Source organism: Alligator mississippiensis, chromosome 7 (assembly GCF_030867095.1).
Source record: "Alligator mississippiensis isolate rAllMis1 chromosome 7, rAllMis1, whole genome shotgun sequence".
In the NCBI taxonomy this organism is placed as follows: Eukaryota; Metazoa; Chordata; order Crocodylia; family Alligatoridae; genus Alligator; species Alligator mississippiensis.
Window position 1 is genome coordinate 68,071,512 of NC_081830.1, and position 14,894 is coordinate 68,086,405.

At 45.5% G+C, this 14,894-nt stretch overlaps 1 protein-coding gene across 9 annotated transcripts in view; it reads left to right on the forward strand.

Moving 5' to 3' along the window:
* The window catches only part of SCHIP1 (schwannomin interacting protein 1), a 551,143-nt gene that overhangs the window by 513,254 nt on the left and 22,995 nt on the right, over positions 1–14,894 (forward strand). For 8 of the 9 annotated variants that reach the window (XM_059731077.1, XM_059731078.1, XM_059731080.1 and 5 more), the window contains one exon: positions 8,571–8,689. In XM_059731077.1, the coding sequence (XP_059587060.1) occupies positions 8,571–8,689 (119 nt within the window). Of the gene's footprint in view, positions 1–8,570; positions 8,694–14,894 lie in introns of those variants that run through there. The other variant, XM_059731085.1, reaches the window with a different exon arrangement.

A 14,894-nucleotide genomic window follows, 5' to 3' on the forward strand; every position in this document is an offset into this window, starting at 1 on the left:
GGAAGGGACCTCAATAGATCATCGAGTCCGACCCCCTGCATAGGCAGGAAAGAGTGCTGGGTTTAGATGACCCCAGCTAGATGCCTATCTAACCTCCTCTTGAAGACCCCCAAGATAGGGGAGAGCACCACCTCCCTTGGGAGCCCATTCCAGACCTTGGCTACTCTAACTGTGAAGAAGTTCCTCCTAATGTCCAGTCTAAATCTGCTCTCTGCTAGCTTATGGCCATTATTTCTTGTAACCCCCAGGGGCGCCTTGGTGAGTAAAGCCTCACCAATTCCCTTCTGTGCCCCCGTGATGAACTTATAGGCAGCCACAAGGTCGCCTCTCAACCTTCTCTTGCGGAGGCTGAAGAGGTCCAGGTGCCCCAGTCTCTCCTCATAGGGCTTGGCCTGCAAGCCCTTAACCATATGTGTGGCCCTTCTCTAGACCCTCTCCAGGTTATCCACATCCCTCTTGAAGTGCGGCGCCCAAAATTGCATGCAGTATTCCAACTGTGGTCTGACCAGCGCCCGATAGAGGGGAAGTATCACCTCCTTGGTTCTGTTCGTCATGCATCTGCTGATGCACGATAAAGTGCCAATGGCTTTCCTGATGACTTCGTCACACTGACGACTCATGTTCATCTTGGAAAAGGTGCATTGGGTGGAGATTATTTTAAACACATTGTTGGTTGGTAAACAAAGGGCATTTATAGACATGCTTCATGGGGGGGGAAGGGGAGGAGCGGGAGGGCTTTAATTAGGCCAGTTCTCCAAGAGCTGCTCTAATTAAAGCGCCCAGAGCATCATGTGAATCAGCATCCCTGCACTGAAAAATGGCAGTGGGGGCACTAAAGCTCATTGAATGAACTTTTGTTAAAGCATCCCTGCCTCAATTTTTCAGCACACGAACGCTGATACACATGACACTGGAGTCTGCTGGAGCACGGTAATTACCAACATCAGAGCAGCCTCACTGCACATCTGTAGGCACCTAAAACACTTTATTTAAAGTGGTAATGATTTTGTACATTTGTGGCATGATGGAATGCAATCACATTTGATGATAATGATGCAGTCAGAGCAGTCTACTTGGTAAATTACCAAAGAAACTTTTGAGCTTTCATAAACTGAATTGAAATTAGTACTTTTTGATGTGGTGATTCAAAGAACAGTAATATAACATATTTTTACGTCTGTCCTTAATTGATAAGAGGTACACCTTTTATTTGTACATCAGATTATCTAGTTATACATTTGTAGACACACAAAAAAATTATATCACTGTTAGCAGGATTCATAGCATTCATAGCTTTCACTTCCTCTTCCTGCTGTCACATGCCTTTGCCTGTCCTTGATAAATCACGGATACCTCATTAGTTCAGTCAAATGTGCCCTCAAACTTAATTTTCAGGAAGACTTTAGGAACTTGAGAATTTGGCAGGGGTCATGCACACTCAGGGGTTTGAGAAATTGACCTGTGCATTGGCTCTGAATTGTAGAAGATTCTGTTACTAGATCTAAATTTCCTGATGAATGCAACATATCTTTTTCTGGATGTTCCTATAAACGCTTATTTGGGATCTCATTATTAAAATGCAAACTTCTAATCTCTAGCTCTGAGGTTTAAAAATAGATCCTACAACAAATGCAGGAGGAAAAGATTATGCAACTTTTTCTTTTCCTTTATTTAGGGGGTTTTTTTGTTGGCAGGATGTAGTGCTCAGCATTGTACAACTTCATTTATTATTTGAAAGTTAGGAATTCAGATCTGTTTGGTTCAGGAAAAGTCTAGGTGGTATGGGAGAAATAGAGATTACTTGTGAGAGTATTGAAATGGGGCATTTTATGTTCTCCTAGGCTAGGGACAGACATCCAAAAAGCCTGAGCCTGAATTGATTCAACCTTTGCAGGTTAGTCTAACCTGGCTAGGCTGAACCGGTTTCCAACCACATGGACTGAGGAAATTCAGGCACATGCCTGCAGTGGCTCAAGCTAGAAGCTGGGGGAAGGGGGGGGCACTAGAGCAGCCCTCCCTTCCCTTGCGCAGAGTTGAGGTGAGGGGGGCATGGCCAGGCCCAGCAGGACTTTCTCATTAGGGAGGTCTGCCTGCACTGTCCCAGGCTTTTTCCTGCTGGCTTTTCAAGCGGTGGGAGAGTTGTCAACCCGCAGACCGTTGCCAGCAAGGCAAGGGGCGGGGGGGTGCAGTGCATGAGGCAAGGGGGGGAGGCATGCAGTGCATGCATCTGTTGATATATGGAGCTTTTCAATCTCCTTCCCTGCTTGTAAAACTGTCTGCAGCAAACTGACAGGGGAGCAAGGTAGCCTGGAGATGATAAGAGTCTTTATCACCTGATTAGTAAAACAATAGCTTCTCTCCCATTACTTCAACAAACTCTTCTTAAAACAGCTTACTAGGGTGACTTGTTGGTTAGCTCTAAAAGCCCTGTTCTGTCTGTCTGCCTGTCCCAATGAAATTGGAGAGAGAGACACACAAACACATCTTGGCATTAGCTAGCATACCACATGCCTAGGGTCCATGGGCTGGGGTCCATGCTGTGGGTGGCGGGAAGGAGGGAGGGAGGGGACAATTTCCTGCTTGAGCAGCAAGGGGAGGAGAGGGTAGGGCAGGGGAAACCCAGCAGTCCCTGCTGTGTCAGCAGTCTCTGCCAGAGCCTTATAAACCACTAGCTAGCATACCACATGCTGGCTATGGTCTGTGCTGTGGGAGAGGGGAGGAAGGGATCCCTGCTTAAGCAGCAAGTAGTGAGAGGAGAGAGGGGCACAGGGAAGCCAGCAGACCCTGCTGTGTCTTCAAGTCTGTGCCAAAGGAGCTCTGCCCAGGGAGCAGAGGGGAAGGGCCAGGCCTGATGTGAATTAGGGAGCTCTGCCCAGCACAGAGTGCATGCCAGGATGCTGGGGATGTCTGGTTTATCTTAAACCAGCAAAGGGTTTGGGACAGACTCTGCATAAACCAGTTTGAGCCAAATCAGTTAAGTCTGAAACTACATTCAACCAGGTTTATCTCAAACTGGTTTCAGCCATTTTCAAACTGGTTTATATGCACTGAACATCTGTTCTGTTACAGGTTTAAACCAGTTTCTGATCACTTAAACCAGTTTATGTGTAATGTCTCTAGCCCTAGGAAACATTACTAAGTATTTTTTTTTCTTTATGTTTTATTTTAATTGTAGCAGGAGCATTGTCTTTAACCTGTTAGACAATTGGTTTTAGCTAAAAAATTGATTCTCTAGTGAAGCTATATTTCTCACTTTAGTTTTAACCAAAAGACGCATTCAACTATTTATGTAAATAATGCAGTACTTTATTTTTGTTGTTAAACTTTTTATATGAGGTGTTTTGTTGATATTTTATATGCAAAATACTGTAAATGAGAGCAAAAGACTGTAATTGCTGAATGGGATTCCATCTGAATTCATATTTCTTTAATATATGTCTCAGAATATTTGATGTACCCTTTACAGTATCTACATTTATCATTAAATCTTATATGTATTATGTTTTTTAGTAATGGTTCCCTATTTTATAATAACTAATAGTACAATTGATTTCTTGATAGTCATTATCCTGAGAGTGACAAACAAAATGAGATATTGTGGCCTCAGTATTGGGAATTGTATTACTTAATATCTCCAGTAATGACCTTATGGAGAAATCAAATTACACATTGATCAAATGTGCAGTTATCAAACTGGGAGAAATTGCAGTCACAATGAGGAACAGAGCAAATATACAGAATGGTCTGGAACCTTTTGAGACTTGGTAAATTCTAATTGGGACAAAATATATATAAGTGAAAAAATGCATGGAAAATTACAACATAAAATATAAAATAGGGAAGTACCAATAATCTAGAAGAAATGATGGGTGGATAGAAAAGTACATTGACAAATGGGACATGAACTCAAAACAGTAGAACTTCAAAAAGGCATTCCTTGCTGGTGTATAAAGATGTCACCAATAAAGGCATACATCTTTGCCAACTCACTTCTGCAAGAATACCTAAGAATCCAGTGATGGGCCACAAAAATAATAGATTAATTAGAATATAAGGAAATGATTATGTGAGTTGGAGAGAAGCGATAAGATAGTTGAGTACAGATATTTGAAGTAATGTATTAAAATGAATTGGCTAGGTTATTTATAATATTGAGAGGAATTAAAAATAGACCTACTTTAAAGAAAAAAATCCCAGTGTCTTTTAGGTAACAGTTTGGGGCAATAATTCTGTTTTCTCCACTTGTGCAATGCCCGAGACAATAGGGCCTAAATCCACATTAGGTTCTTTGTGTAAGTATATAATAATAATAAATTTAGCATTCAGCAGTATCTTCTGTTTTTCATGCCATTTCCAATCAGTTCATGAGCATCACTTTTGTCTTCCAGAAGAGGCTTAATGGCAGGTTATAAAAAGGAAAATGTTGCTCCTTACAGAAGCTGGGTATGAGTGTTGTTCCACTGTTGGGACGTAATGCCTTAGAGAAATGTATCCCAGATTTACAAAGGTTATGGACCCAGGGGGTTTTCTGGGGGGGGGGGGTTGTATTATTAACTACTGTGCTAAGGTCCTATATTCTGAAGGAAGAACATGCGTGCGTAGTTTCTTTGTAATAGGAAAGTTTCCCTCAACCTCCCTTGCTGCAAAATTACTTACTGAAGCCTTCCATATTTATTAGAGTGCTTACCTGCTAGGTAATCTATTGGCATCTTTGCCCCCCTCGCTATGTCTGTTTCTACATTAACTTACTTACTGAATTTTGTGTTGTGTACACCCCATGCTAAACACACTATCAGCATATGCTGTGGTAGCGTTTTTATTGGCTTCTTTCATCCGAGTAGTTGACTACTAATTATAGCTACCTTTCATGTGACACTTATCTGTCTAGTGCTTTTCATCTTCAAAGTGTTCCACAGACCTGAGCTAATGAAGTTTTACAACTACTGTGGAGCAGAAATGTCAAACATGTGGCCTGTGGGCCAGATCTGGCTGCTCCACCTGACCCAGTGGGCCGTGGAATATTGTGCTGTGGCTAGCAGTGAGCAGAAAATTGAGGGCCCCAGTGGACATGAAACTCAGCAGCAGAGGGGTGAGCAAGGGCTGTGCCACAGCCCTGCTTGCCTTGCAGCTGCTCAGCCCACCACCTCCATCACAGCAAGCAGCCACCTGGCCACAAACTGCTTGCCCCACTACCACTGTTGCAGTGGCTGTTCCCACCCCCCAACCCCCGCCGACTGGCCCACCAAAGAGTTTTGCAGTCCAGACCTAGCCCAGGTATTAACATGCAGTGGTATCTGGGATGGTCTGGCTGCTGGAATTGAAGCATGACCTAGTTGGTCTAAAGTTCTTATTGGAGGGTGCACCAAAGACAGATAAGTAGTGATGCGGTCTTGTTATCCTTTTTATTTTTATTGCTGCCTGAACTTGCCTCTGTTTGTTGTATTAAGGTTTTTAATAGCATACAGAATATTACATTACTTTATAGTAAATACCTTTGTCACATCTTGATTTGCTCTTCAAACTGACATTGTTAGGAGTTTAGAAAACCTAGTTGTTACAGATTAAGGCTTGAAAGCATCGTCAGTATATAATAGATTGCACAAAAAAATCTAAAGGAGTCATTTGGAGTTAGTTTTATGTTACCCACACTGCTGGTGTACTGAAAACCAATATACCAGTTTATTAAGTTGAGTAAATGTGCTTTTAACAGTTATTGATTTTTTTTTTTTTTTGGTGGGGGGGAGTGCTACATTGTTACTTCTGCATGTTTTAGACAGAAATGCTATATAATAGATAAATCAAAGTCAGTATATTCCTGTAGAACTTACTGAGCTAATTGCACTATGCAGACCAGAATACAGTTATATTTGCTAATGAGTGCTACTAATGATGCTACCAGAAATCACGAGACACTAGGTTTCACTGAAGCTAAGGGATTAATGCAATTACTTCTAAGCAGACAATGTGGCGTCAGCTACAAACAGTAAGATAAACAACCAAAGAATTGAAGGTGGCTGTTTTTCACATTCTATAATATTTGTGTTCTATGAAACAAACTATTTAGTTGCCTAGCTGAACATGTTTTGTGTTGTTTATTAGAGCCACCACAACCTGTACTTATTTGTACAGTCTGGAATTATTGACCTTTCACTTACATGTGGTGAAATATAATAAGATAATATTAAGTTTTAAAAATAAAGTGCTTTGCCTTAAAAGCTTTTATTTGCTTCACTAGATGAAGGTTTTGAAGTTCAATTTGCATTGACATCTTTAAGTATTTACATTCAGATTTTTTTTTCTAGTACTCTTTCTCCATAAGTTCTTTCTGCTGTTATGTTGCTACAATTAGAAATCAAAAGGACTGCACAGTTCTGTGTTGGAAAAAGGGTAGTAGGCCATATCTGGCCATCCTTTATTAAATGGAACTCCCATAGAAATAACATAAGAGCTGGACATAAAAATCAGTGGCAGGATGTAGCCCACTAGTAATTACTGGAGGCTGCAGAAGGATGTTCTCAAGAGGTATATTTTTATATTTATATAGAAGATTTAGGGGGAGTTGTCTATCCATCACAGAAAGACTCCATCTCCAAGTCTGTTTCTTGTACAGCTTGATTCTGATTTTTCATGATTCCAGTGAGACATAAGTAAGTAACAAAGAAGAAAAAGTTTAATATTGATACAACTGCTATCATTCCTTAAGCAGATTCTCTGAAATTACTAGACTAAACGCTTTTTAAGAATCTAAAAATGGTGAATTATATTTGAAAATGTTATGCAGTCTTAGCTGTAGTTAGTGCTACCAGGTCTTCCTGTAATATATTTAGTCTTATTGTGAAGATCAATAAGATGGATCCAGTTCCAAATTAAGACCCAAATCTAGGAAGGATCTGATAGTATAATGAATAATATAATAATGTAACATTAAAAATCCAAGGCCGAGGTCATGATTTATTTGCTTTCACTGCTGATGCACAACCATTATAGTCCTCTAATGCACTATTATATTAATATTGAATATAGATATATAGTTTTCATTCATGCTATTGCAATATAAAATCAGGTCCAAAGTCATTGATTGGTGATTATTTTTAAAAATCAATTTGTAGCCATAATTTTTTTAATGCAACTTATATAGAAGATGGTGTGTGCATGCGCACGCACACACACACTTATAGCCATTCTTTATCTCATTAATGCATTGTTTATAGCAGTAAAAAAAAAATTGCATAAGAAAATATAAGCAGAAAAATTGACTGTGAAACTTAGATTTGTCTGGTTACATGTACGGGAGTTATTTGTATCTTTTTTTAGCCATTGTTTTAGACTTATTTATAGTAAGAGAGTCTATCGTTATCAACATCATCATTATTATTGGCTATATTTATATATGTTAAGTGGAGTCAGTGAATAGTGGCACCACCTGAGGATCTGCCTTGCAAAACATGAGACTCCTAAGTCTGTCCTTAAAGTCAGAGTTGTGGTACTTAAAAATTGATCAAGTTACAAATAAAGTCCAAATTCTAGTAAGGTTTGGTAGTATGATGCAAGCAGCCTCCGTAAGAGATGATCCTATTTTTGTTAATGTCTTCATTTTACAAAAGAAGAAAGAAACTTTCAAACAGGAATGTTGTTGCTTGGTAAATTGTTTTGCTATAAATATTTATCTAGCATGGGCTGTCCAACTGCAGCCCACAGGCTGCCTGTGAGGTGGTAAGTCATGAGAGCCCAGGGGATAACGTAGCTGCTACCTTTCTGCATAGTTCTGACTGCAAGAGTAGCCACATTTTCTGCACGCCCCCCTCTCTCTCCCCCAGCTGCTGCTTCCTGCCCCTGCCCCTGCCTCTGCCCCAGCTCCCCAGGGGAAGCTGAGGGAGAGTCTGGTGCTGCGCGTAGTGTAATCACGCCTGTGCAGTGGAGAAGGGGGGTACGCGGTGCAGTAGTGAAGGGTGCCCTGGGTGGAAGAGGGGTGCCCACAGCTATGTGGTTCAGCAAAGCAGGGCACCCCTGCACCATGAAGCCCGGGTACCCATGGCTCGTGTGATGTGGCCTACTAGAGCACCCTGTGGGCATGCAGCCTGCAGCCACTTAGAAGCTGGACATCTCTAATCTAGACAAGTCTCTCCCACCACAGTAAGGAGGAGTTTTGTTTAATTCTAGGCTGACTGATATGAGGGACTCTTCGGTGAGAACAGGAAGATGGATTAGGCCTTTTTCTGCTTTGGCTTTCTTTGCAAAAACAAAACCATATTTAAGTTGAGTCAAATTAAAAATGATCTAGTCTTCACCCTGGATATTGTGTTGGCAACCAGTATGAAGGCAGTTTTCAGGCTGAATGGGCCCAGAAGTGTGAGATAAATAGTAGAATGGTACAGCAGGAGCAACTGAAACCTGAGTGTTCTCTTTTAGAGACTTCAGCATCTATGGTTTGAGTATACCAGAAGAGCGTGGTGATGGGTTTAACATTTATACACAATATGAGCAAAGCTAATTTTGTGTTTGAGTCAGGTAAAGAAATTAGCTTCATTGTGACTGATGCAATAATACGTTCTTGTTCTCCTGCATTTTAGGCTCAGAAAAATGAGAGAGAATCTATCAGGCAGAAACTGGCACTTGGAAGTTTCTTTGATGATGGTCCAGGAATTTATACCAGCTGTAGCAAAAGCGGCAAGCCAAGCCTTTCTTCTCGGTAAGTGAAATGGCATAAGAAACTTCTCTGATTCTTCTGACTTGTGAAATACATAGCATCAAACTGAGTGTAAAGAGAAATATGGGGGGGAGGGGAAATCAACTTGAAGGATGCCATGTGTGATATCTCTAGCATGAAATCCTGTCAGAGAATTATTTAGGTAAGATCCTTGCTGCCTTAGACACCATTATTTCTCTGTATCCTCCCTTGATTTTTATTGGCAGGCATATCTTTTAATTGTCCCTCATTTTAAACTCACAGTTTCCTGTGCTCCACACAAACTTGATGTTTGTCACATAAATTGTAAATAATTTACAAAAAGCCTTGAAATTGCAGTTACTGAAAGGGTTGTTGTTGTAATTAACCCAGTCCGCCTAGTTATCCTACATGAATCATTTTTACATCCCCCCAACTTGGGTGGGGGTGGGCGGGGGTCCGCAGTCCTCAACCCTCCTTCAAACCCACACCCTGCCCACCCAAGCTCCATGCACCTTGCCCCTGCCCAGCTGCAACTCTTCCCCCACCCCACCGCTTCCCCACCTGCTCCCCAGAGTGAGCGCTGCAGCAGGGAGACAAGGAGGAGCTGCTGGAGGCTTGGGAAGCTGAGCAGTTCCCCTGGCAGCTGCAGCAGTGGCAGGGGCAGCCCTGCCAGGAAACTGCATGCTGGCTGGGTCAGGACCCTCCACACACCAGGGTGGGAGCAATATGTGTGGGCTGAGTGAGGTACAATTAACTGGTGGGTGCATGCAGGCTGGGTGGAATTGCCTGGCAGGCCAGATCTGGCCCACGGGCCGTATTTTGCCCACCCCCAAGTTAATCAGTCTTTGGCATGGAAGGAGCTAGGGCAGAGGTAGGCAATTATTTTAGTTGAAGGGCCACTTAATGAGATTTGGTGAGCTGTTGAGGGCTGCAAGGGTAGCCCTACCCCTTGACAGGAGCCCTGCCCTCTGGTCACCATCTTCATAGATTCATAGATTCATAGATGTTAGGGTCGGAAGGGACCTCAATAGATCATCGAGTCCGACCCCCTGCATAAGCAGGAAAGAGTGCTGGGTCTAGATGACCCCAGCTAGATACTCATCTAACCTCCTCTTGAAGACCCCCAGGGTAGGGGAGAGCACCACCTCCCTTGGGAGCCCGTTCCAGACCTTGGCCACTCGAACTGTGAAGAAGTTCTTCCTAATGTCCAATCTAAATCTGCTCTCTGCTAGCTTGTGGCCATTGTTTCTTGTAACCCCCGGGGGCGCCTTGGTGAATAAATACTCACCAATTCCCTTCTGTGCCCCCGTGATGAACTTATAGGCAGCCACAAGGTCGCCTCTCAACCTTCTCTTGCGGAGGCTGAAAAGGTCCAGTTTCTCTAGTCTCTCCTCGTAGGGCTTGGTCTGCAGGCCCTTGACCATATGAGTTGCCCTTCTCTGGACCCTCTCCAGGTTATCCGCATCCTTCTTGAAGTGTGGCGCCCAGAATTGCACGCAGTACTCCAACTGCGGTCTGACCAGCGCCCGATAGAGGGGAAGTATCACCTCCTTGGACCTATTCGTCATGCATCTGCTGATGCACGATAAAGTGCCACTGGCTTTTCTGATGGCTTCGTCACACTGCCGGCTCATGTTCATCTTGGAGTCCACTAGGACTCCAAGATCCCTTTCCACCTCTGTGCCACCCAGCTGGTCATTCCCTAGGCTGTAGGTGTGCTGGACATTTTTCCTCCCTAGGTGCAGCACTTTGCATTTCTCCTTGTTGAACTGCATCCTGTTGTTTTCTGCCCACTTGTGCAACCTATCCAGGTCTGCCTGCAGCTGTTCCCTGCCCTCCGGCGTGTCCACTTCTCCCCATAGCTTTGTGTCATCTGCAAACTTGGACAGAGTACATTTGACTCCCTCGTCCAAGTCGCTGATGAAGACATTAAAGAGTATCGGTCCAAGGACCGAGCCCTGCGGGACCCCACTGCCCACACCCTTCCAGGTCGAGACCGACCCATCTACCATGACTCTTTGGGTGCGACCCTCTAGCCAATTCGCCACCCACCGGACTATGCAGTCATCCACATCACAGCCTCTTAACTTGTTCACCAGTATGGGGTGGGATACCGTATCGAAGGCCTTCCTGAAGTCTAAGTATACAACATCCACCCCTCCTCCTGTGTCCAGGCGTTTCGTAACCTGGTCATAGAAAGAGACTAGGTTGGTCAGGCACCAACTGGGACTGGAAGTCCTGCCCTTCCCCCCCAACCCCTGTCTTGTGTCCCCAGAAGTCTCTCCTCTTGCCCCCAGTAGTTCTGCTTTTGGGAGGGGAAGGTTACTATCTTGGAACCAGAAAAAAACAAATCATATACTAAAAGTCACACATCTACTATAACATATTTTAATTTTATTACAAAAAATATTTTTGTCATGATTTGTGTTTGCATAGTGTATATAGAGATGATTGCATAATTACTCAAAATTAAGTCTTACTCTTTTATGTTTTATGCGGGGTATGGTTGTGGGGGTGTATGGTGGGGTGTGGGACTTATGAGGGGGTGTGACTGTGTGGGGGGCATAGGGTATGTCGGAAGGATGTACATGTCAGGGGTGGTTGTGGGGGCAGTGTGTGGGTGTATAGGGTTTGTGGGGAGTGAGGGAAGGTTGGGGTGGGTGTGAAGACCCTCCCCCCCCCACACTCCTCCTGTGTTGCACAGTCCCTGCTCAGGTGTACTCATGGCCTGTGCAGGCGCTGCCACCCTGCAGCACATGGCACCATCCATTTCTGCGATCTGCACGTGGCAGCAAAGAGCACAGCCAGGCTGGCTCGCCTCTATTGCACAGGGCTCCCCATGGCACTCATGCACCCTCAGCGGAAGCTCCACTCAATAGAGCCGGCTGCCTTCCCCGCCCCCCGCCATGCAGATCCCAGGACTCCACCAGAAATGGAGGGGAGCCTGGCAGAGTCCTGGTATAGGGTCCTCCTTGCCGTCACATACAGCGCTGGCCAGAACCACGTGCTGCCAGGTGGCAGCACCTGCCCACGCCACAAGTGCCGCCTGCTGCTGCTGCTACTGGCAGCAGGGGCTATGTGCCATTGAGGGGGGGTGTGGGAGGGCTCCCCACACTGCCCCCACCCTCCCTCACACCCACACCCTGCCCACCCAAGCTCTGCACTCCTGCTGCCCCCCTGGGCACAGGCTCTGCACTCCCCCCAGCCCCACACTCCACCCAGCCGCAGCTCCCCCTTCCCCTGCCCCTGTTGCTTCCCTGCCTGCTGCCTGGAGCGAGCCCTCCAGCAGGGAGAAAAGGAGGAGCTGCTGGATGCAGGTGAAGCCAAGCAGGTTCCCTGGTGGCTGCAGCAGTGACCTCGCCAGGAAGCTGCGTGCGCCTGGGCTAGGCCCTTCTGTGCACACGGGTAGAAGTGAGGTGTGTGGGCTGGGCAGGGTACAATTAGTTGGTGGGCACCTGGAGGCCGAGTGAAATTGCCTGGCAGGCTGGATTTTTCTGGCCCCTGAGTTAGGGAGTCAGATAGTTTGGCCTGCTCAGTTTTGAGAGTTTTGAAACAATTATCTCCATCTTCCCTGTTATACAGAAATTGACATAATTCCAGCAGGCATTTCACAAAGTTGAATTTCTGTTTTAAAGTGTTGACCACATTTTATTTTTCTGAAGCTAGGCAGCAGGAAACATTTTCAACACATTAGCTTCTGCTGATTTTAGTGGGATTGCCTAGACTCAGCTGCCTATAGGAAGAATCCACTGATTAACTATGAAACATCAGAATGGTGGTAGAATGACTTGCTGCTTGATATGCAAAATTCTCTTTTTGATTCATTTTTTACTCTGACCTTTCTGGGAATATCAAAATGTTTTTTCTGAGCATATCCAAAATAAATTAAAAATCACATGCAAATCTCATCCCAGTAGTTCGCCTTATTAATAGCATTGCTCTGAACAATAGGAATATTGCTGCTTTTCTTCTCATGTCAAATGCAAGTAGCATTAGCACTCACAAGATATTACAAGATATCCGTGGGCATAGTTCCACCAAGATGTCTGCATTCCCAAAATCTGAACCAGATTTTTGTCTCTCTTGAGGCATGTCATTAAAAAACTGGGCAATGGAAGAAATGTACTTGTTAAGATATATTACTTTTTTGCAGGTACTTTCTAGAAAGGAAATGAGCAAAAGGAAAACACATGGGTGGTTCCCTAGCTGGAATTAAGAGACACGATCTAATTGAGGAGGTTGAAGAATTATGGTTACGGTTTCCAAAATGCTAGCATTGACCTGGGGCAACAACAATTCGTGCATACTTTAGCAATCTTGTTTTAAGGAAGCCTTTAATATTCTGTACAGGAGCTGAAATACAAATCACTCATGAAGGTGCTATGTATGCAAAGCCAGGATAGGAGCCTTTCTCCTAGGCTCGGGACAAGAAGTTACACATAAACCAGTTTAAGTGATCAGAAACTGGCAACAGAACATAAGTTCAGCACACATAAACCAGTTTCAAAATGGCTGAAAATGGTTTTAAGACAAACCTGATTGAATGTAGTATCAGACTTAACTGATTTGGGTCACACCGGTTTATGCTGTTTCTGTCCCAAACCCCTTCCTCTTTTAAGCTAAACTAGAGTCCTCCAGCCTGCTCTGGAGTTCTGGGCTGAGCTGTACTCTGTTCCAGAGAGCAGAGCTGGACCTGCCCCTCTGCTCTCTAGCCTGAGCAGGGACAGGCGTGTGGCCAGATACATCCGGGCATTTCCGCATTAAGCAAAGCGGACAGAGAGAGATTAAATCATCCCTCCATCCCCTCCGCTACAGCCAGCGTTTGCCTGTCTGCGAGTGAGCTGCGGAGGTGGAGGCCAGGGCTGGCAAACCCTAGCTGTGGTCCTGGGGGGCAGAAGGGAAGGAGGGAGAAATTAACTCCCTCCCTGCCCCCTTTGCCTTAATGAGGCCATGCCGGGATAGCATCTAGCTATTCCCCCACTGCTGAAGCTATGAGAGGAGGGGATGTATTCCATCCCCCCTTCCCTGTCCCACCAACGGGGACTGGAGCTGTCCTGGCATGGCCCTGTTAAGGTTAAGGGGTGGGGGTTAATTCCCCCCCTCCACCAGGGATTACAGTGGGGTGGGGAGGGGGTCTCTGTGCAGCACTGCCTGGCCCCAGAGGGGACTTCTTCCCCCTCTTCCTCCCCGCCACCTCCTCTCCCCTGTAGGGCAGGAATTGGGGGGGGGGGGGTGCTCTGCGCAGCACTGCGCAGCCTGTGCATGGGGAGAGGCTGTCACTGAGCTGCAGCTGCTGGGAAGGGTTCTGCCCCCACAGCCCAGCCCAGCCCCGCTCAGCCCTGACCAAGGCAGCCGCATGTGGCCAGGTTGGGCCATGGGGGCAGGGCCCTCCCCAGTGGCTTGTCAGTGAGTACAGCCTGGCCTGGCCTGGCATGTATGGGTGGTGGCTGGCCAGGCAGCAGGCTACCCAGGATGTCTCGGAGGTGCCACGGTAGCTCACGGTAGCTCATGTGTCTGGACATTGCCCAGATTTCTCTCAGCTGTCAGGGAGCCGCTGCTGTAGGCAGGTTTCTACCCCCATCCTTCTCCCCTGCCACTGAGGTCTGGCCATGTCCCCATCTAGCCAGGCTTCCAGATCCCCCATCCACCAGACCCTGCAGGCCAAGGTAGGGGTTTAAACCCCTCCACAATCATACTCAGGCCTGCCAGCCGCACCACTCCACCCCTAGCTCAGCTTCCCTGTGGATGCAAAGGGATGGCAGCTCTAGTGCTCCTGGGCTTCTGGCCTGAGCCACTGCAGGCATGTGCCTGCATTTCCAGAATGAAATATGGATGTGCGTCCACTTGCAAATCAGTTCAAGCTCTGCAGGTTAAACAAATCTGCAAAGATTGAATCAATTCAGGCTCAGGATTTTTGAATGTCTCTCCCTAGCCCTTGTCTCCCTTCACTTATTTTGTAGGTACTTATGAGGTACAGTGTGTTGCTGTATAGCAGAGAGAGGAGGCATGGGCACAGGAAAGGGGACTAGTAGGCAAATTAGTCCTTGCATATTTGATCCTTGTTTTGGCATCTTGGTTCTGGTCATGGATGACTTGCATTAGCACAGCTATTTGGCTGTTCTGACATGCTCCAGGAATATTAGCTTTGCACAGAGCAGCACCAGATTACAAAGAGTGGAATAATGAACTTTAAACCTCCTTTCTTTCCTTCGCACCAGGTGTACTG